The 23612-nt window shown below is 45.7% G+C and overlaps 1 protein-coding gene across 2 annotated transcripts in view; it reads right to left on the bottom strand.

The window, feature by feature from the left end:
* The window catches only part of GAB1 (GRB2 associated binding protein 1), a 128982-nt gene extending 105610 nt beyond the window's left edge, over positions 1 to 23372 (bottom strand). Inside the window, exon 1 of one of the 2 annotated variants that reach the window (XM_065904397.1) lies at positions 22433 to 23372. In XM_065904397.1, coding sequence (XP_065760469.1) covers positions 22433 to 22504 — 72 coding nt within the window. In that variant the 5' untranslated portion in view covers positions 22505 to 23372. The remainder of the gene's footprint in view (positions 1 to 22432) is intronic. The other variant, XM_065904399.1, reaches the window with a different exon arrangement.
* Between the last annotated feature and the right edge of the window lie 240 nt (positions 23373 to 23612).

The following is a 23612-nucleotide window of genomic DNA, read 5'->3' as shown; positions in this document are numbered from 1 at the left end:
AGAGCCCACAGTTGTGGTTGCAACCAGACAGGTATAAATGCAAAGTCAAATGTGATACAGGCCCCCCAGAGAGAACCTTGTAAAGACCACTTCTCTGCTGCACAGAGCTGAGCCAGGCTGCCATCTTTATGATCTGAGCATCTACTGGGTAGGAGTTGACTCCGCAGACGCCCTAGTTTATCCTGTCTGTCCTGTTCCCATCATTTGTGTCCACATGATAAGTTTGCAGAGGAGTTGCCCCGGCAAGGCTCACGGAAACAGCTTCGGGACTAATTCTGCAGAAACAAAAATCCAGGCAGAGCAGGAACTCAAACTCAACCCAGAGAGACTACCAAAAGCTATCTGTGAGAAAAGTCCTACTGTACTATTCTGAAAAAGTGCAAAAAGGTGGTGGAAAGAGAAGTTTTTGCAGAATTTGAAGGGGAGGAAAAAAAGAGTTATTTTGTTCAGAGGGTAAGGGAAGTATCCTAAACGGCATCTTCTAAGATGTTTCCCCTCCAAAAAGAAAAACATTTGATAGGCTCCAATCTCCACACTCCTCCCAGAAATTCCCATGGCTCACTTGGCAGGCCTCCAGGTTGCCTAGCTCAGCTGGCAAATATTCAAATAGTTATTCCAAATATGTTAATGAGGCTACCAGGATGCTCCCATCACATCACCCCACCCTCCCTTTCTTTGTGTGAACTGAACCTGTGCAGGTTAAAACAGGCGTGCCAAACACTTGCTAAGTGAGATTACTGACTGTTGGCTAAGTGACTGCCAATTTAAAATAAGCACTTAGGGAGAATGGCTTTGCTCAAATGTATGTTGTCTTTCAAAAGGAATATTTTGAATGTTCAATTCACTCCCACTTCCATATTCTTCTTGAGTATAAAAATATAAGCATTAATGATTTCCATTCTTTCAGTACCATATTCAAAGTATCTTAGAGATTCCAAGGTGCTTTAGGAGTATTCTTTTAAAAGCAACTCTCCGAAATCCAAAAGCAGGAGGGGATATATGTATACATAGCTGATTCACTTTGCTGTACCATAGAAACTCACACAACATTGAAAAGCAACTATACTCCAATAAAAATCAATTTAAAAAAAAGAAAAACTACTTCCCAGTGACATATATTTGATTCCACAAATGAAGAAACAGAATTAGTGATTACACATTGGGAACGATAATAACTGCAAGTCACAGGCAGGTTTACTAATTTGTTAATTTATCAGTTAATAAACTTAATCAACGCTAGCTCTTTAGCCCAACATCAAGTATTTCCTTTGTATACTCAAAGAAATCATAAAGCCAAACAGCCACTTATTTTTAGTTAGCCTGTATTCTAAAAACCTCAAAATTTCCCCCACGAAATCAGACTACCTAAAAAGTTTCACTCCCCTTTCTTCCTGCCTCCCAAAAAGCTTCAACTTGTTTCTTCATCCACACAGACATTCCACACATAGTCTGAATATTAAAACAGGCCAGGCAGCTTCACTGTCAGCAGAATGGAAAGTGCCAGTTCCAAAAAAATCTCAACATCGCCTGGTCCCTAAATTAGTCCCCAAATCACTGCGCCTTACACAGGAAATCAGGATCCAGTATCTTAAGTTAAAAATTAAAGGGAGGTTGGAAGAAAGGTATAAGTGGGATTGCATGCTTACCCAGGGTGACTCACGGTCATATGCTGAAGGTTAAACTGAGCACAGACTCTACAACCAGGAAGGAATTTTTCCTCTGGGGCAGAAAGGGGCGTGGGATTTCCAATGGGCAATGAGGTAGGATCATCTGTGGGGGTCAGGCGAGCAAATTCCACACAGTTAACTTCCTACTACAAGGAAGGAGGGCTTCCCAGCTGGTCAGCGGTAAAAGAGTCCACCTGCCAACGCGGGAGCCACAGGAGACTCGTGTTAAGTCCCTGGGTCGGGAAGAGTCCTGGAGGAGGAAATGGCAACCCACTCCAGTATTCTGGCCTGGAGAATCCCCTGGACAGAGGAGCCTGATGAGCTACAGTCCACAGGGTGGAAGAGAGTTGGACATGACTGAAGCGACTTAGCACGCAGACATGCCAGTGTTCTTGCCTGGAGAATCCCATGGACGGAGGAGCCTGGTGGGCTCCAGTCCACAGGGTGGAAGAGAGTTGGACATGACTGAAGCGACTTAGCACGCAGACATGCCAGTGTTCTTGCCTGGAGAATCCCATGGACGGAGGAGCCTGGTGGGCTCCAGTCCATGGGGTCACAAGCAGTCGGACACGCCTGAGCACAGTCAGTACAAAAAAGGAGCAAAGGCAGGTGAGATGCAGGCCCTCCCAAACGGTGCCGCTCTAAAGGCCCTTCAGATGTTCTCAAGGCTCCAGAGACAAGAGAGAGAAGCAAAAACAGACTGGGGTGGCACGACCATGTCAATACACTTGACATTGCCGCACAGTGCACTTAAAAATCAGTAAGAGGGTAAATTTTATGTTATGTGGGGATTTTTTTTTACAATTAAAAATAATTTTTTAAAAAAAGTAAGAAATTGGGCTGAACCTATCACATAGTCACAGCTCTCCAGGGCAGCTAAAATGCTCGAATTTTGGAAAGACAACAGCGCACTGAAGATGCAGATGAGGCCGCTTGGGATTGGCCCCGGGCTGGGTGTCAGGAAGTCTGTGTCCATGACTTCCCCTGCCTGCTGAAAACAACTGGCCTTGAACCTGGGCTATTTCCGTGGCCGCAATTCCTTAGGTCCTCATTTTTCTCACTGAGAATGGGATCAGTAGTTAGGTTTTTCTCCTTTCACTACTTTAAGAAAAGTTACCATCCGTGAGCCATTTTCTTCTCCTTAAGTATTTCAATAAAGATCTCAAAGTTATACAATTTTGTTCTGCTTTGGAAAATTATGGTTTAGAAACACAACAGGCTCTCTACAAACAGGAATGTTTGCAAGTCTAGAGCTTTATCTGAAACATTAAAAATACTTCCATATCCATGTTCCAATATCCCTTAGTTAATAAGAACATGGGTTTCTCAACATACAACCATTTCTCTAGCTTAGGAATAAAAATCACACTTGCTAAAATATTTAGTGTACATAAAACCTACCATAAAAGATTTCTTTTAGTTGTTTAAGAATCACTAAAATCACTAAGGACACACTAAACTTTTAAATACACCTGAGCACTAAATAAAAATGATGTCTTAAAACACAGAAACAAAATACCAACATCCTATGAATTTTAAGTTAATCTAAGCATTTTCCATTTAAATATAAGTAAATATAAAATCATTAGAAGTTAAATATGTATATTTAGTTTAATACTGTCTTATTTAATTCTGAGAAAGACATCTCCCTTTAGTAACTTAAGCAAAGGGCAATACCTCTATTTACCTAATATTTTACAACTTTTTAATAAATACTCTATAACTTTTTTCCCTATATGCTGAACCCAAACCAGAAAATTTTAAGTTAAAAGACTCCCACTGATAATTTATAAGCTATGTATGTTTTTACACTGCACTTGGATGACTACTTAATGTTGTAGTTCTCCCTAAGAGCATTTATACTTGTTTTCAGCAAAGTTAAATATTCATTGGAAACACCTACCACTATGTTAAACAACATATGGGTTAGAATAAATTCTAGAAAAAATAACTAGAAATATCAAGAGACTCCTAAGAAAAGAGGTCTTCCAAGTATATAGATCTAAAACTCAGAAAAGCAAGACAGTAAGGTCACCTGGAATAAAAGAACAAGTCGGGAGCCCAGCCTTCGATTCTTCACGCAGGACAGAAGTCACAGTGGTCTAGCTTTTCTTGGTAGAAACTGGTTCCAGGACCCCACCACCAGCAGCCACAGTCCTTCTATTCACTTCGGGAACAAAGTGATCTACTGACTCTACGTACTTGAACTTGAACTCTCAGTGCGATGAAAGGGTGTGGTAGACACTTCATTTAATAACAATAATGATACTAAACACTTACAAAGCAGATGGGAAGATTATCTAAGATCTTGTGGGCAGATGGACAGCGTATCTAAGAGGCTGAAGGGTTCCTGAGTAAGGAAATGAGGGGAAGGAAGAGAGTAAGAAGGTTGGGGGGAAGGAAAGGAAGGAGGAAAGGTCAGCCAGCTCAGGGTGGTGGAAAGTCTGCAGCACAATCTGGGTTCCCAGAGTGGAAACACGAGCACTTTGACACAGAGCTGGTTAGGGTAAAGGAAATGCAAAGATGAACACCTTGAAGAAGAGACGGTTAGAGCAGAGGTAGGAAGGATTTAACAAAAGCTGATGATGGTCAAGTTCAGGTTCAAAGAAATAGATTAGAATATATATATTACACACAGGGAGAGACAGAGACATAAATTTGAAAACAGAACTGTAGTTAAGTATTTTAAGGCCCTTTTACAGACCAACCACATCTCAACTAATCAAAAATTGGGGCAAATCAGACATGTACTATAATGACAATGGGAAAAAATATCTGAAATTAGAACTATCCCAGAAAATCTGGACTATATTTTAATAATATGCTTTCAGATCCAATAACCAGAAAAACCAGAAGTTCTGGCAAGGAGTTAATCCTCTGTCACCTCTCCTCTTAGTCTCTAAGCCATTCAGAAAACTCAATTCAGGAATGCACATTCTTTTTCAAATCGATACCTACACAATAGCTTCCTTGATTTCGTAACATCTTTGAGTTTCTTGGCAATGGTTAGGTACTTTCTCATATTCTAACCTTTCCAAAAATGCCCTTTCACTTTTGTCATCAAGAAGAGTTTGATCAAAATCACTGCAGGAAAACACTAAGCACATATTTTTTATTTTATTATTTTATTTTTTTAAGCACATTTTTAAAAAGCATCAAGCATATTGCCCTCATCTCACAGAAAACTCCTTTCTGAGTTTTGATTCTTGCCTGTCTATCCCACTCTCTATACACATTTACTTCCATGGGATTTTCTTTCTTCTGGCATTTTTTTCTCCATGCTAACTCAGTATCAGTTAAAGACCACCTACAACAGAATCAGCAGGGATTTGAATCAGAAATACAGTTTTCTGGGCCTCTACCGAGATTTACTAAAAGTTTCAAAACAGGGGTGGGGTGCAGAATTTTTATTTCAGAAGTCACCCAGGTGACTGGTCTGCATACGAAAGCTTGAGGACCACTGCCCCCAAACCCTTGATTCTTCCTGCACCAAAGGACACAGGGACTCTATGGGACTATAGAAACAAGTGCCATCCCAGCGGCCAAGAAGACAGAGCAGCGTGGTAGCTCTGATCACCTTCCTTTTGAAATACAGATGGAAGCGGCAAGGAAGTGTGGAGACTGAACTGAGACATCAGCACAAATGCAGGCTCGTCAGCCCTGCTCCGTGGCTGCTGCCAATTACAGTAGCCAGACCTGCAAGGGGACTGATTACATGTAATTTATAAAAAGTAAACAAGCTGAGCGGCTTGTGAACAATGAAGGGTGATATTCAAGCCAAGAGGTAATAAAAAGCATGAATAAATGACTCAGCATCCCCCTCCCCACCCAGACAATTGGTTGTATTCCAGCTAGGAGCAGCACAGAAAGAAAAAAAACAAACAAACCTGTATTTGGGGGAATGATATAAATGATAACAGACCATGTACCATGGGAGAAAGATTTATGTCTCTCACTGGAACCCTTGTTCCAGACCCAAACTTTGGGGTTCTACAGCTCAGCCGTCTAAATGGCTTTTTCTCAATATTATTAAAGCCAGAAAAGGAAGTGCCTGGGTCCAGGGCTGCAACACAGTCCTGCATCTGAATTACGGCTTTTAAAGGAAACACAGGGAAATAAAGCAAATGAATTATACAGTTGTCGGAACCAGGTTTTATGAAGGATACCTCTACGTGAGCGTTTCCCAACTTCAGCCCTGTTGGTGTCTGGGGCTGGGGCATCCCTGGTTGCAATGGCTGTCCCAGGCACTGCCGGATGTTTAGCAGCATCTCTCCCTCAACCAGGGCTTCCCCAGTGGCTCAGAGAGACACAGGAGGTTTGGGTTCAGTCCCTGGGTTGGGAAGATCCCCTGGAGGAGGAAATGGCAACCCATTCTTGCCCGGAAATCCCATGGACAGAGGAGCCTGGTGCGCTTGGGGTCGCAAAGAGTCAAACATGACTGAGCACAGATACCATACCCTACAGCCTCAAGCTATCAGCCACCAGTAGCACCCCCAGTGGCGTCAACCAAAAAACATCTCCATAAACTGCCGAATGTTCCCAGTGGGGCAAAATCACCATCCCCCTAGCACTGAAAGTCATTGCTGCACACAGACACATCATGGGGAAATGTTCGTATTAGTGAGTTAGCTTGAGGACCATATTTTTGACATCATAAAGATCTCATGATTTTTGCTTTTAAATATATATATATATATATCATATCATATATATCATTCATATATATATGTATGTGTATATATATATATATATATATATATATATATATATGATCTTCCCTGGTGGCTCAGATGGTAAAGAATCAGTCTACAACACAGGAGACCCAGGTTCGATCACTGGGTCAAGAAGATTCCCTGGAAAAAGAAATGGCAACCCACTCCAGTGTTCTTGCTTAGAAAATTCCATGGACAGAGGAGTCTGGAGGGCTACAGTCTATGGGGTCACAAAGAGTTGGACACAACTGAGCAACTAACACTAACACATACACACACAATCAGTTCAGTTGCGGCCGACTCTTTGCGACCCCATGGACTGCAGCACGCCAGGCTTCCCTGTCCACCACCAACTCCCGGAGCTTGTTCAAACTCATGTCCATCGAGTCAGTGATGCCATCCAACCATGTCATCCTCTGTTGTCCCCTTCTCTTCCTGCCCTCAATCTTTCCCAGCATCAGGGTCTTTTCCACCGAGTCCATTCTTCACATCAGGTGGCCAAAGTATTGGAGTTTCAGTTTCAACATCAGTCTTTCCAATGGATATTCGGACTGACTGCCTTTAGGATGGACTGGTTTGATCTCTTTGCGGTCCAAGCGACTCTCAAGAGTCTTCTCCAACACCACAGTTCAAAAGCATCAATTCTTCAGTGCTCAGCTTTCTTTATGGTCCAACTCTCACATCCATTCCATACATGACTACTGGAAAAACCATAGCTTTGACTAGATGGACCTTGGCTGGCAAAGTACTATCTCTGCTTTTTAATACGGTGTCAAAGCTTTTGAGAAAAGCTATGACCAACCTAGACTCCACATATAAGTTAAATAACACACACATACATACACACATATATGACTCTTAAGTCCACGAATCTAGTTTTTAAAATATATTTTTTGATTACCAGGGACTATAATACACAATCGTAATACATTAGGGAGCTATTCAAACCACCACAAACATGCCACATAGGAAAAGAACTGAGGGGGCTTCTTGCCTGTCCTAGTCACAATCAATCAGCTGTCTACTTTATCACCAGAGGATTTCTGTTCACCTAACAGAGCCAAGGTATCCATCAGGCACAGGTCACCAAGTGTTAGAACCCATAAGACTTTAAGGAGACCATGAAAAGTATCTTAATATGATATTTTTTTAAAAATTAGAATAAAAAATGAACATCATAAGAATAATGGCTACCTACTAACAAATCGAGCTTGGAATATATTCATTTTTATCTGGACATGATTGTAAAATAAAATGTTTATTTTTTTTGGGGGGGGGGAGGGAACCCACAAGGGCAAAAGTACCAGGGGCTCATGAATAATCACATGGACCTGACCTCTAAATGGGAGGCAAGGATTTAAACAAACAAGTGCAATCTGTGGTGATGGGTGCTGTGCCGCAGGAATGACCAAGCATCCAAGGAGAACAAAACAGATACTCTGGGTCCACGGGGTCCGCATGAGCGAGCGATGCTGGTGGGGGGAGGTCAGGGGAGGCTCCAGGGGTAGCCTGGGAGTGGAGGCACAGACGGTGGGGCCAGGAATTCCCGGCAGAGAGAAGCGCACAGTGCAGGTCAAGGACAGAGTGACCGATCACGAGGCCAAGTGGGGACCTGGAGTTCAGAACAACTGAAGCGGAGCACGTGAAAGAGGAGGAAGTACCTGCAGGGGCCACATCTCAGGGAGCCCTGCCAGGTGAGAGAGAGGGGGTGTGGGCATTCCTTCGAGCAAAGGAACCCTGCAGGGCAGCCTCAAACTGGGACGGTCAGATCTGGGTTTCAGAAAGGCTGTGCTGGCTGCCCTGATGAAGACAGTTTGGATGGACACAAGATGGGCTTCCCGGGCAGCACTAGTGGTAAAGAACCCACCTGCCAATGCAGGAGATGTAAGAGACACAGATTTGATCCCTGGGCCGGGAAGATCCCCTGCAGCAGGAACTAGCAACCCACTCCAGTATTCTTGCCTGGAGAATTCCATGGGCAGAGGAGCCTGGAGGGTTAAAGTCTGTGGGGTTGCAAAGAGTCAGATAGGACTTAGTGACTAAACAACAAATATCTATATATCAATAGATATCACTATATTAATATCTATGCATTGGTAGAGATGGGCTTCCTCAGTGGCTCGGTGGTAAAGAATCTACCTGCAATGCAGGAGATGCAAAAGACATGGGTTTGAATCCTGGGTTGGGAAGGACCCCTAGAGGAGGGCATGGCAACCTCTCCAGTATTCTCACCTGGAGAATCCCATGGGTAGAGGAGCCTGGTGGGCTACAGCCCCTGGGGTCGCAAAGAGTCAGACACGACTGAAGCAACTCAGGAAGGACGGAGCCAGGCAGTGGACTCGCTATTGCAAAAATCCCGCAGAAAGGCAAAAAGACAGCTTAGGCAACACACAGGTCAAGAAGCCAAGAGATCTTTGGAAGATAAAACAGACAGGATTTGGTCACTGGGTGTGGAGAAGGAGAAAGCAAAGAAAACCATCTGGTTTAAGCCAGAGGGGAGAGGAGGGCTGCAGGGAAGGTGGCGTGACCGACTGTAGAGAGAGGGAACAGCAGGAGGACAAGCGGACAGATTTAGGGAGAGGATGGTGAGCACCGCTCTCCGTTGCCGTGGGGGTCGAAGCAGTGAGGGATCTACTAACCCGTCAGAGCCATGGATGAGTGAGAAATGGGCGGAAAGTGTATCTTTGAATCATCAGCATATAATCCAGGGGCATTTCACTGGACTTTAAGATCCACAGATGGACTTTAAAAGGTTAGGAAACATGCAAGAAGCTTTGTGCATCGGTTTGGAAGAATTCTAGGGACACTTCTGTTCAGTTGCTCAGTCATGTCTGACTCTTTGTGACCCCATGGACTGCAGCACACCAGGCTTCCCTGTCCTTCACTGTCTCCTGGAGTTTGCTCAAACTCATGTCCACTGAGTCAATGATGCCATCCAACCATCTCATCCTCTGTCGTCCCCTTCTCCTCCCGCCTTCAATCTTTCCCAGCATCAGGGTCTTTTCCAGTGAGTGGGCTCTTCACATCAGGTGGCCAAAATATCGGAGCTTCAGCTTCAGCACCAATCCTTCCAATGAATATTCAGAATTGATTTCCTTTAAGATTGATCTCCTTGCTGTCCAAGGGGCTCTCAAGAGTCTTCTCCAGCACCACAATTCGAAAGCATCAATTCTTATGGAAACTATTATATATAAAATAGATAACCAAGAAGAACCTACTGTATAGTATGGGCAACGATACTTAACATCAATATCTTGTAATAACCTATAACGGGAAATAATTTGAAAAAGAATATATATATACACACATATATATATTCAATATGTATAGCTGAATCACTCTGCTGTATCCCTGAAAGTTACAAAACTGTAAATCAACTACACTTCATTAAAAAAAAATACTGAACCACCACCATGATGTGGGGACAAGTCAGGCAGGAAAAAAAAAAAAAAGAATTCTGTGAAAATGAAGAACACAGAGCTATTACCACATTTTTAAAAAGGTTCATGAACTCCCAAAGGACGAAGAGCTACTACCAGCGTGACATGAGAGAGGAGACCAGCCAGGGCTGGCGGGCACTAGACCCCTTAGGAGCACTAACACTCCCAGAAACCAGAGCCTGGCACCAGGAAGGCACAGGGCAGTGCGTACTTTGAGACTGACCATCTCCTGGAGTCAAGAGTGCCATGAAAAATAAGAATTAACAAGCTCAGATCGGACTACCCTGGTGGCCCAGTGGTTGAGAATCCGTCTGCCAATTCAGGGGACTGTGAGTTCAATCCCTGGTCCAGGAAGATGCCACACGCCGAGGGGTAACTAAGCCCATGTACCACAACTGCTGAGCCTGCAGACCGCACCTCCCGAAGCCCGAGAGCCGGTGCTCCACAACGGAGGGAAGCCCCTGCCCACCACCCCCGGAGAAAGCCCGCGTGCAGCAACCAAGACCCAGAGCAGCCAGCAAGTGAGTAAATAAAAATGAAGCATTCAGATCTAGTCCTGCTAGACTGGGCAAGCACGGGGGACCTTCGTGGGAATCGGTTAGATGAGAAGGGAGGAAAAAGACCCGGGTTGTATTCCACGACAAGATAAGCAGCCGGTAAGGAAGAGGCAGCGGGCAAGTGGACACAACCCACCTATGAGTCTGGCTGGGAAAGGGAGGAACAGAACGAGTCTCACCCTAGCCCTTTCTTTGAAAACCGAATCCACCTTTTACCGTCCCGGTGAAATCTCTCTCGAGCCCTTCATAAAACTTTCCTCGAGTCCTTGAACTCACCTCCCTTGGCTGAATTCTTCTAGAGCCTGGCACCACACACCGCTGATCGTAGCATAATCTGCGTTACCCAGCGCCTTCTATGTCCCCAGCAGCCCCTGGACTCCTGTAAGGTGGAGGCAGTGCCTGCCCTCTTGGGCCTCTCCTGAATTCCTCCCAAGGCCTTATTCTCAGCCAGCATTCCATCAAGGACTGCAGGGCCTGACCTCTGAAGTAAGAGATCTGGCCCTGCCAGAACAGCTAGTTAACTTGTATGACCTTGGACAAATCAATGAAGTCTCCCGGAGGCCAATTCCTGTAAAAAGAGGAGGCTGAACTCTCCGCTAGGGAAGAAGGAGATAACTGTAATTGGGAAAGATACTCGATATGGTGATTGTTTTTATAATGCAAATCATAGAAAATAAAACTGGATTAAAAACCGCTGGACACTCAAATAACATGTGATAGCAAAACAAAACAGGCTAGAAAAGATTGAGAAACATTGAGATGATTTATAATTTCAGGCTTAAAATTTGACAATCACTCAGCCATGCTATTCAAAAGACTGAGCCAGGTACCACACTGTACATTTCAGACACAGAGAACAAATGCCATCTTTGTCCTCTGGAAATTAATATCCTATGACAAACACCAAAGAATGACAGATGAAGCCGTAATTTGCTTTGTAAATAGATCATGTGTATACATCTTCTACTGTGTCTACTATGGGTCATTATGAAAAAAAAAAACGGAAAAAAATATGCTAAAACTACACCAGGTATGCTTTTCCCATTCGGACTATTTCACTGCTTAAATGAAGAGAAGGAAGAAAGAATACGGTCCAATAGCGTGAATTAAATTTTGTGCACTTTTGTTCAGAGGTAAATGACCTAGATGCCCTGGGAAGATTACTCAAATGGCTTTGGTTTTATGTAACAGCATCACCAGCTTCCCAGGTGGCTCAGATGGTAAAGCGTCTGTCTGCAATGCGGGAGACCCAGGTTTGATCCCTGGGTTGGGAAGATCCTCTAGATAAGGAAATGGCAACCCACTCCAGTACCCTTGCCTGGAGAATCCCCCGGACAGAGGAGCCTGGTAGGCTATAGTTCATGGGGTCGCAAAGAGTCGGACACAGCTGAGTGACTTCACTTTGTCAATGCAGGAGATGCAGGAGCCCAGGGTTCAATCCCTGGGTTGGGAAGATCCCTAGTGTAGGAAATGGCAATCCACTCATTTTCTTGTCTGGAAAATCCCATGGACAGAGGAGCTTCATGGGCTACAGTCCATGGGGTCCCAAAAGAATCAGACACGACTGAGCACGCGAGCACAACAGCATCACCAGGAACCAATTAACTCTCAAATATTCCACATTCTTACTAGCTCAGTATTTCCTTTTACCTTTTCCCAGCACTTCAACCATTTAAATCTGAAATTGTCAGGAACTTGTAAAATCCAATCCTCCTACACAACTTTGGGGTCAATTATAACCTTGCCAGAGAGAGAGAGAGAGAGAGAGAGAGAGAGAGAGAGAGAGAGAGAGAGAGAGAGAGAGAGAGTGTGTGTGTGTGTGTGTGTGTGTGTGTGTGTGTGTGTGTGTGTGTGTGTGTGTGTGTGTGGTCTATTATAACCTTGCCAGTGTGTGTGTGTGTGTTTGGGGTCAATTATAACCTTGCCAGAGAGAGAGAGAGAGAGAGAGAGAGAGAGAGAGAGAGAGAGAGAGAGTGTGTGTGTGTGTGTGTGTGTGTGTGTGTGTGTGTGTGTGTGTGTGTGTGTGTGTGTGTGTGGTCTATTATAACCTTGCCAGTGTGTGTGTGTGTGTTTGGGGTCAATTATAACCTTGCCAGAGAGAGAGAGAGAGAGAGAGAGAGAGAGAGAGAGAGAGAGAGAGAGAGAGAGTGTGTGTGTGTGTGTGTGTGTGTGTGTGTGTGTGTGTGTGTGTGTGGTCTATTATAACCTTGCCAGTGTGTGTGTGTGTGTGTTTGGGGTCAATTATAACCTTGCCAGAGAGAGAGAGAGAGAGAGAGAGAGAGAGAGAGTGTGTGTGTGTGTGTGTGTAACCTTGCCAGAGAGAGAGAGAGAGAGAGAGAGAGAGTGTGTGTGTGTGTGTGTGTGTGTGTTTGGGGTCAATTATAACCTTGCCAGAGAGAGAGAGAGAGAGAGAGAGAGAGAGAGTGTGTGTGTGTGTGTGTGTGTAACCTTGCCAGAGAGAGAGAGAGAGAGAGAGAGAGAGAGTGTGTGTGTGTGTGTGTGTGTGTTTGGGGTCAATTATAACCTTGCCAGAGAGAGAGAGAGAGAGAGAGAGAGAGAGAGAGAGAGAGAGAGAGAGAGAGAGAGAGAGAGAGTGTGTGTGTGTGTGTGTGTGTGTGTGTGTGTGTGTGTGTGTGTGTGTGTGTGGTCTATTATAACCTTGCCAGTGTGTGTGTGTGTGTGTTTGGGGTCAATTATAACCTTGCCAGAGAGAGAGAGAGAGAGAGAGAGAGAGAGAGAGAGTGTGTGTGTGTGTGTGTGTAACCTTGCCAGAGAGAGAGAGAGAGAGAGAGAGAGTGTGTGTGTGTGTGTGTGTGTGTGTGTTTGGGGTCAATTATAACCTTGCCAGAATGTGAGTGTGTGTGTGTGTGTGTTTGGGGTCAATTATAACCTTGCCAGAGGGTGTGTGTGTGTGTGTGTGTTAATTGCTCAGTCGTTTCCTACCCTGGGCGACCCCATGGACTGTAGCCCGCCAGGCTCCTCTCTCCATAGAATTCTCCAGGCAAGAATACTGGAGTGGGCTGCCATTCGCTTCTCCAGGGGATCTTCCCGACCCAGGGATCAGCCCCGGGTCTCCTGCACTGCTGGCTGACTCTTTACCGTCTCAGCCGCCAGAGAAGACCACTTCAAGTACTACCTCCCTAGCCCAAGAGGTGAGCCTTCTTCATCAAGTTCTGGGTAACACCAACGGAATTCAAAACATTTGGGGCAGTATTTCACCAAGTGTCTCTCCTCTACGAAACAAAGATTAAAGCACGTCTTTCCCCCAAATCAAGCGGTCATCCCCCATCAGAAGCACTTTCCTCTTGGCTGCGATGACTCTGGCTTGGGCACCGATGGGAATGTGTGACGGGCTGGGGTGGGAAAGCGCAGCAGGTACTTAATTCTTGAACTAGGTAGTCATTTCAGCGAGGAGTCCGGCTAGTCAGAAAGTAGCCTACATTTCCCAACAGTAGTAACTAAAAAGTGCATTTCGGGAGAGAAAAACAATCAACCTGCTGGCTGGAACACTGATTCCCAGTCTTGACTACCACATAACAGGACATAAATAACTCTCCCCCATTTCAGGGAAAAAGTAAAAGAATATGTGTGTAAGGATTTTGCCTGAATACTTTGTGATGGTGGTGAGTCTTCTGCTACAGAGGAAAAGTGCAAATGAAGGGGAAGAGAGCAAGAGGGCTGGGGTTCCCAGGGAAGAGTGCTTTCTACCTCCTGCCCACTTAAAAAAGTTAGCAGGTACAGTTCTATAGCAACGGGTAACTGATGTATTAATTACGGTAAATACTGAATACGAAATACTACTTACAGAATATTAAATGCAACAAAAACAACAACAGAGTTCTCCATGCCCTGAGGCTACTACCCAGCATTTTGTATTTCACAAAAGCAAGCCTCAACTAGAATTATATTTACCTGTTTATTTCACATATAACAGCTAAATATCTCTAGGCAATAACGATAAATATTCAATTTAACCAAACAACAAGAAAGTCAGTTACAAACCCTTATTATTAATTAACATTTCCCCCTCTCTTCCAACCAGAGAATGAAAAAGTAAAATGCAATTTTAATGTTTTCTTTCTCCATGTGTGATATTCTTAAAGAACTAAAACTTTTCCCAAAAATTTAAACATTAGTCAAGACAAAGGAAAATAAGTAAAAAGGGAAAAGAACACCAATGAAGCAGGATAGTTAGAGCAAAGTTTAGTATTTTTCTTCCTTAAAAAAAAATGACTAAAGAGTTTTACATTGAAGAGAAATGTTTGGACTGTCGGTATATTGTTTTTAATTCATGGAACAATGCAGCCATTTGTTTTTTTCCTTTTAGGACATTGTTTTGTTTTGAACACAGAGGGAATTACCTAGGCCAAGTATGAATTCAAAGAAAAAAGCTGGGAGAAAAAAAAACTACCACCAAACGAAAAACTCCTGGTAAATCTGGCATTCTTTCCAGTGTATAAAAATAAAACTCAGTTTTGGAAATATGATAAAAATCTCCGAAACACAGAGAAAGAATAGTTAAAGAGTAGAAAAAACAATGTAAGATCACTCACATTTCCCCTTCTAGAAGCTCTATTTCTTTGCAACTCACATCTTCACGTGCAGTTTGCATATAGTAGCTCTGCTAAAAACAACCACATGGAAAATTTTTGTACCAGATAACACTGCAGGACAGGGCTTGGCAGCTACAAGTTGTAATCAGAATGCTTCAAGGGCTAATGTAACCCAGATAACGACCAAGCATGCATTTCGGTGCAGAGTCTTAACTTTTTTTTTTTTTTAATAGCAGGCTGTGGGAGGGTCAAAAGTTACTGGGTTCTACTTCATATGCATTCAGCAATGAGAACTTTTCAGTAAGGAAGCATTTTGCTTCCATGAATAAAAGAATTGCTTAAAATAGACAAGATTCTTTTCCAGCTAATGCATTCTTGTAGGAGGTGAGGTGCTTACGCAGACAAGCCTAGAATGGGAAAGAGTTTCCCAGTTTCTAAAATGACTTTCCCCAGTAATTCCACAGGCCTGCATCTCCATCTCCAATTCATTAGGGCTCCCCCAGCACTGGCAAATGAAGAGGCTACTTATTTAAGGACTGGGGAAATCCATGGTATAATGAGCCACTTTTCCCCAGCAGTAATCTAAAGAAGAAAAGAATGCTGATTTTATTTGTGCCTGTTGCCTAAGAGGGGGAGCAGAAAGAGACCCGGGTCTGGGTAAGTTTCCTGTGCATTCCTGGCCTGAGACAGAGTCCCTGAAGCCTTGTGACTTCAATCCAAGTGCAAGTGGCAGATTCAGATGGAGCTCTCACTTGGGGGAAGTGAGCCACCATATTAATGCAAGGAATGTGAAATGGGAGAAACCCTTCCATCCGCAGTCAGGAGGGGGTTTCATATGACCCAATGGGGTTATTCTCTCTTCCTCCAGCGCTGGCTGGCACTCATGCAGCTGAGCTAAGATGGCTTCCAAAGTCCAAAATAAGATGCTAGCCCAAGGCAGCCTGGGCCCTCCCGCAGGAACCCTGAGGCAAATGAATCAAAGGCCCTTTTATTCTCCCTCCCACCAGAACATGCTCCCTCTCTGTTGTAAACGAAATGCTTGCCAGCATGAATTATTTAGTTCCAAACAGACATAAAGAAATCTTAAATAACACACGTCCCTTGGAATTTTAATAGGTTCAGGTGACGGACAAGTGGAGCTGTTTGGTTTGTTTCTCGCCTGGGATAGAAAATTCACTGGTGGTCAGGAGCCCATCAGCAGCATGAGGTCATGGCAGAAACTGAACCTTCTCAAACTGCAAGTTACAGCTGACGTCCAAACTCCACGCATGAAACGGAGGTGCTCCGTCCTTCTCGCTGGGATGTCTGAACTCCAAACCAAGTCCCTAGTCTTCCTTTCAAACCAGGCTTCCCTTCTGATTTTGCTATTTCTGTCAGCAGCACCTGGATTCTTCCAAGAATAGAGCCTGAAAATTCACTCCTGAAGTCTTCCCTGACTGGCTCCACCTCCCTCCCCTCTACTCTGAACTCTTAAGGGGTTATTGTCTGTATCAACCACTTGACAATTCATCCTTATAAACACAGCTCCTGTAAAACGACTGAAAGGAAAGTGCATTTACAGCTTGCCTTCACAAAGATTAGGAACTCCGTACGGGAAGGGATGGGGCCTTTCCCTCTGCTGGATGCCACACTGGGCAGATTTACAAAAGCTCCAGAGATACCTCTTTATTAATTCAATCAACAGACACTTGGTAAGCCTCCACTCTGAACAGACACAGCGCCCAGCACCTGCACTCCAGCAGCCTTGGGCTCAGTAAGCCTTCACTTCATTAAGGGAAGGCTGGAGGGTCCCCAGAGAATTCTGCTTCTGCAGGTCTAATATATTCACTAGACCATTTAAGATGAACAGGAAATTAAGATTTATTTCCCCCCAAAAAGGAGGCCTATTGAGAAGCTCCGCATCTGCCCCTCCCTCCCAAGGAAACATCTGACAAGAGGAACATTAGATGCTAAGAGAATTTAGAATGAATAGATGTGTTGCCCACTCCTTCCCCATTTTACAGATAAGGAAACTGAGAATCAGAAGTCACATGAGCATCCAAAGGTCTTGTGAACAGTGGCAAAACCCTGGCGAATTCTGGGTCCTGACACTCAGTCAAGGGTTCCTTTTACCGTAGCACAATTTACCCAAAACCTTTCAAAAATAAAGTAGTAATCCACCTGCTAAGATGTGCCTTCTCGTGTGTTAGTCTCTATAAGAAAATGTAGAGTGCTGGCACTTACTCTTAGACATCCTCACCTTGAAAATCATCAAGACTTTATCTACATACTTTTTATGTCCTCTCCAAAATATGGAAATTTACTTAGTCTTAAAGCCGCTTTGTAAAAAAAAAAACAAAAACAAAAACTGCTTTGTCATTTTATTTCTTTCATGTTCTTTACGCAGACGTAAAGACTATTATGGCAAATCACACTGAAATAACCAATTCTCCCGTCATCCAGATTATCCAAGTATAATTCTTGCCACGTTGTTGTATCTGTTCAAAGATGACCAATTAAAAAAAATTAAAAAGACTTCTAAAACTATCCAGGGATACACCTTCCTAAAAGTAATTTTGAATCCCAAAAGACAACAACCAGATTTAAGGATTCGGCAACTCTTATCACTAATCCAGGCACCACAAAGAATTAACTATCATTAACTTTCATAAGGCTTCCCTGATGGCTCAGCAGTAAAGAATCTGTCTGCCAGTGCAGGAGACTCAGGTTTGATCCCTGGGTTGGGAAGATCCCCTGGAAAAGGAAATGGCAACCCAGTCCAATATTCTTGTCTGGAGAATCCCATGGACAGAGGAGCCTGGCAGGCTACAGTCCATGGGGTCGCGAAGAGTCGGACAGGACTGAGCGACGAAAACCACAGCAACTTTCATAAAGACTTAATGTAACTGCTATTTGATGATCTTTGTTACGAGAAACAAAGTTCCTGCCTTACCGGAAAAGGTAAAAAGAAACCACTCAAAATCTGAATGCTCACTAACGTGAGGACTGCAGGAAAAAATTCCCTTCAAAAGAACCATGATGCTCCTTCAGTCACTGTAGGCAAAGACTTCAGAATCGGCTGACTGCTACTGGGGATTGCCAAAAAAGGGCAGGAAGAGCTTCCAGACATCACGGTCCTCTCTGTGGTGGTGACAGTCCTGAGCAGGGACCTAGCCCAGCTCCTGGGTTGTCCCAGAACAAGCAGATGCTGCTATTTTGTCTTCATCATGCCTCTCTCTTCCATGTAAGATGGCAGGTGCCCACCCGGAGGAAGATGCTATTTCTGTTTCTAAGCCCCTTCCCAGAACCACATGTCCAGACAGAAACCATCCTACAAACTGACAGCTGAAGAGCGGAGTCCAAGCTGGGTATGGATTACACACCCAAGAACCGGCTGAGGTCCTGCTGCCCAGCTGGCGGGCCCCTAGCAGGCCACCTCACCCTGGCCCAGATGCAGGCTCTCTTGCTGAGAGCACGCACCAGCCTAAGGTGGACAGCTGGGCTGTGCAGGAGCCCAATCTTGGTGTCCAGGCTCGAGGCGGGCCACAGGGAAGCTCCCCCTGCAGAGACAGGGGGATGGCCAGCTGGCTTGAAGCCGTCCTTTGTTTTCAAGACTTACCTTTTATCTCAGCAACAATTTCAACTGCTGATAAAAACTCATCATTAGTTCAAATGGTTGACTTGTCTTTAAACAGCTCTTTAAAAATCTGAGCGCCGCTGTTGAGTGTATACTATCAAGATTTTACTTGGTTTCTATAACCTTGGTGACATTGATCTGCATGTGATTCTACGCAGGTCCCTAGCAGAGGAAGAAAACAGCTGTTTAATATATAACACAGGAAAAAACAGCAACACAGCAGCAGCAAAACTGCCAGAAAGCAGGAAAATCTTCACTTCCATTCTATATTTTAAAAATACAGAGGGCGAAATACATACAAGAGGTTCTTAGCCTTTTGCAAATAAATATAGAAAGAAAAAGAGAGAGAGACAAAAAGGCTGGAGAGGGATTCCTGGATGGCGCAGTGGACAAGAATCCACCTATCAGTGTAGGAGACACAGGTTCAATCCCTGATCCAGGAAGATCCCACATGCCACAGAGCGGCTAAGCCCGCATGCCACAACTATTGAGCCTGCGCTCTGGAGCCCAAGAGTCTCAACCACTGAGCCGACGTGCTGCAGCTCCTGAAGTCTGTGCCCCTAGAGCCTATGTTCTGCAGTAAGAGAAGCCCCCACACCACAACTGGGGGGTCGCCCCAACACTCTGCAAGAAGAGAAAGCCCCTGCAGCAAGGGCTGCCAAGACCCAGCACAGCCCCAAATAAACAAACCAATACAACGATTTTAAAAATATGGCTGGAGAATCCGCTCACTAGGCTTTCTCTTACTATCTTTTATGCTACTTTCACACTCTTTAGGAAATTCAAGAAAAACTTCCATAGCAGATAAACATACTAATATACAAAAACAATGCTGCTAATTAAAAAAAAAAAAAAGCAAACATAAAATAGAGTTGTAAGCAGAATGCATTGGGGCCATAACTTGAGATGACTTTGGAGATAAGACTAAAACAATATTTTGTCACTTAAAAGCCCTGATGGATTCTCGTAATCAATGCTTGAACTACTCTTATAAACACTGGAAAACAGTGAGACAACTATCAAAGTCCTCTGAGCCAAGTGTTCCCTCCCAAAATCAATGCCCAAACTCTCTGAAGTCTCGTTTAGCGATTATAGTACCAGGCAGCCAAGATATCTTATCACAGAGAATTTGTTCATTCAAAACCATTATCAAGCAACATTTTGCCTATTGGGTGGTTAACAATGTTTCCTTTCATCCAGAAAATAAAGATTTTTACATGAAAACCAAACACAGCACAGGAGATGCATGTATATATACGCCTATATCTTTGAGGGGTAAAGGTGTATTAGCCAAAACTATCTATACTGAATATCAAGCCAAACAGCAATCACTGGGAAATGTCAAATCTTTTGGGCAATCAGCTTGACAGTGCAAATATAAGACAAGCCTCAATTTAGCTTATAAGACTCCAGTAACTCTCTTGGACCCCTCAATTTTGGCAGCCATCCTCCCCAGTCTTCCTGGGCTGTCTCCATGGACTGATTAGTGTGGAAAGAAAACCCTAGTGCCCTGCCTGTCTCAGCTGTTAGGCATATTCTGCCCTCAGTCGACAACAATTGAGTGAGCCCACTGTTCCTCTGAAGTATCCTATGATTTCAGTCTACATGAGCTTGTCCCTGAAAACATCTATGAAGTGGCCATAGGGCTCAGCTTGGGCACACAATTAGAAAGCATGTGGAGTGGCTGGCTTCCTTTTCTTTTTTAAAAAATTAATTAATTTATTTTAATTGGAGGCTAATTACTTTACAATATTGTGGTGGTTTTCACCGTACATTGACATAAATCTGGCTTCCTTTTCTACATACGCTTGTCTTGCACTTCCTTTTCTACATACGCTCGTCCTGAGTTTCTTCAGCACTGCACCTCTGATCCACAGTCCACTCTTCCTTGCACGTTATATCCACAGACTCACAGAAAAGCATAACCTGAAAGGTCCTATCCACATGACCCAGCCTGAGCACCACTTAAACTTGATAAGAGGCGTTAACCTTTTAAATCCCAGTCAGGCAGGCAGATCTGGGTTCAAATCCTGCTTCTGGTACACTCTGGTTCTGTAGACTGTGTTCTCATTTGTTAGACAGATAATAACTGCCTCATAAAACTGCTGTAATGATCAGACGAAATATTAAAATTCTTAAATTTAGAATTTCTATTTTCTTGGTCCCAGTTAAGACCTAATAGTTTGGGCTGAATTTTGTAGTACATTATATTGCAAGCCCAAGAGACAAAGCTTTTTTCCTACTGTTTTTTGTTGTTGTTGTTGTTGTTTAATTTTATGGTCCCTAGTTCAGTGTATGGCACCTTTTGAGAGAGCTATAAACCAAACATGTGAAAGAAGGCATTAAATCCCTATTACCACTACCTATTCCAGCTACCTTAGTGTTCTTTAGTTTGCCCAAGATCAATCATTTCCTAAACAGTGCCTTCTCAAAACAAATACATCTATCAAACCACACCCTCTCCCCACATACATACAATACATACACATAGAACTCCCAGCTGAAAAAAACACTGCCTCTCGCCCCAACTTTTAGAATAAAGTTACCACATTTACCAGAATACTTGGGCAAACTGTGATAGATGGAGAGACGGGATTTGGAAGAATTAAAAAAAAAAAAATCTCTTTAGAACATCCTTAGGATTTGTGGCATCAAATCCTTAAAGGATAACTACTTGCCTATAGCAAATCCTGGCAGTAAGTAAACCAGAAACTCGCTGGTGAGTTGTGGGCGAAGTTAAATATTGCACTTCACTCCGTTCTATGCAAGCAAACAGTGAGTAACAGGGTCACCTCAAGCTTTCGCACTGGGTGCAGAAATCCTTCCACAAGAAAAAGGGTCCATTATTAGGCTCCCCCGTTAGCAAATTTATATTTAAGGGGGCACACATTGTGCTTTTGAGACATACTTTACTAGACAAATATTTGCTCCATAAGCCAGGGCAAAGGTGTCATTTCTTTCCTCTGCAGGGGGCAGCGACAGAAGAATCAATGGGGGAGAAGGGGAAAAGATCCCAGACTCCCCAAAGAGGACAGAGACTTCCGCTGAAGTAACGTTGGTTCTTTCAAGGAATATTTCCCCTAACGGCTAAAACGGTTTAACACATAATCAGCATCTTGTATCAATTACACAAATACCACGAAGCAACTCTGGTGGCCTGGGAAAGGACCATAACACGCAGAACTCCTAAGTGGCCTCGGCTGTCCCCTCCCACGGGGTTTGACAGCGTGTCCAAGGCGCCCGAACACCAGCCATCAGGCTCCCCCCAGCGCCCTCCTCTCGCAGCAAACTGCCAAGGCTCTCGGGCCAAACTCCAACGTCCCTCGATTCAAAACCGAAAAAGTGTGAACCCCGCTAAGCAAACGGTAGGGCGCGTAATAACTTTTTTTTTTTCTTTTCCGTGGAGCGGATTGGAGATGCTCGGCTCTAACGCCAACTTCCCAGGTCTCCCGTCCGCTTTCCGCAACCATCCCGTGGGGAAGGAGGGAGGGAGAGCGGACCAAAGAGAGGGCTGGTGAGTTTTAATATCTCCGTGGTTTTCCCAGTGCAGGAAACTGACTACACAGCAGCCCCTGAGAATTCGGTGCAGGTCTAAAGAAAGGAGAATGCTCTCCCCCTCGCCCCTGCTAAAAGGAACAATAAAAGCACGCAGCAGGCGCTCAACTGGCCATACCAGGCCTTCCTAAGGCCGATGGATAAAGAGATTTCTCCAGTCTGCAATCCGGAGAAAGAAAGATGCCTGGCCAAGCGGAGGCCCGGGCATGAGTGTCCAGCGTGGGTCCCCAGCCTGCCGGGGAAGGGGCCTACAGAGAAGGGATGGCGACTACAGAGGAGCAGTCGGCACGCGAGCCGCCCGGGGAGGGTAACGGCGGCCGAGCTCTACTTACATAACGCTTCAACTTTTTCTCCGGGGGGGACTTGCGGAGCCATCCCGAGCAGACCACTTCGCCGCCGCTCATGGTGCGCGCCTTTCGGGCTCCAGGCCCGGCGCGCTCCCGACACCTTCGACGCCGGACGGCCGTGCAGCGGCTGGGACCTCGCTCTCCCGGCGGCGCACCCCAGGCGGACGGGGCGGACCGGCTCCGCGGCGCTCTGGCTCTTGGCGTTCGAGTTTCTTCCCCGCAGGCAGGTCCGCGGACGTGAGTAGAAGCGGGCAGAGCCGCCGAGGCCGACACCTCGGGGCAGGGGCCGCGGCCGGGCCGAAGATGCCCAGGCCTCCCTTCAGTGCGCCCGCCCGGCCGCCTCCTCTGCGCTCGGGCTCCACGGGACTCTGCCCCGGCGCGGAGCCCGAGCCTCGGCCCCCTGCGCTCCGCCCCCTCGGGACGGGACCTCCCAGAGCGCACTCCGAGACAGACACGACGCTGCACGCGCGCACACACAGTCTCACACGCTCATACACACACAATGCCCCCCGCGCAGTGCCCACTCCGACTGGCCGGCTCTAGGTTTCGCTGCGCTTGGCGCTATCCCCTCCTTCCTCCTTCTGGAGGGAGGGTGGGTCACTTCCCCGAGGCGCCCGGACCGCGGCGAGGAAAGGGAAAGCCGCGAGGGTCCCGTGGTCAGCGGGCGCAGGGCTGGTCCCGGGCCACGGAGGGAGCCGCCGGCTCGGCGTCGCTGGGCAGAGCGCAGGTCCCGCCGAAGGGTGGGTCCGCGCTGGCCTCCGCCGCGGGAGAGGGAAAGCCGAGGGCGGCAGAAGAACGAGGCGCTGGGCTGCTCGGCTGCGGGGACCAAGCCCACCGTCCCGTCCCCTAGCGCTGCTCCTGCGCCGCCTCCCCCACCCCAGGGCGCGCGGCAGGTTCTGGGCGGCCCGGCCCCCGGCCCGCGATCCCTCCCTCTCCCGGCCTCCCGGCTCCCTCTTCCTCTCTTTCCTCCTCCCCTTCCCACGTTCGGGCCGGCTCCGGTTTCTGCCCAGACTTTCTCTGAAACTCCGCCGGAGCGCTTCCAGCCAAAACAACAAGGGCCAGGGAGGAGGAGACGCGCGGAGGGAGGGAGCGAGGGAGGGAGGGCGCGGGAGTCCGAGAGGCACCCTGGGATCTGTAGTTCGGGACGCTGGAGAGGGGTCCTCGG

This window comes from Muntiacus reevesi, chromosome 13 (assembly GCF_963930625.1).
Source record: "Muntiacus reevesi chromosome 13, mMunRee1.1, whole genome shotgun sequence".
NCBI classification, from domain to species: domain Eukaryota; kingdom Metazoa; phylum Chordata; class Mammalia; order Artiodactyla; family Cervidae; genus Muntiacus; species Muntiacus reevesi.
The sequence above is the reverse complement of the archived record's forward strand: the minus strand, read 5'-3'. Positions and strand labels throughout refer to the sequence as shown.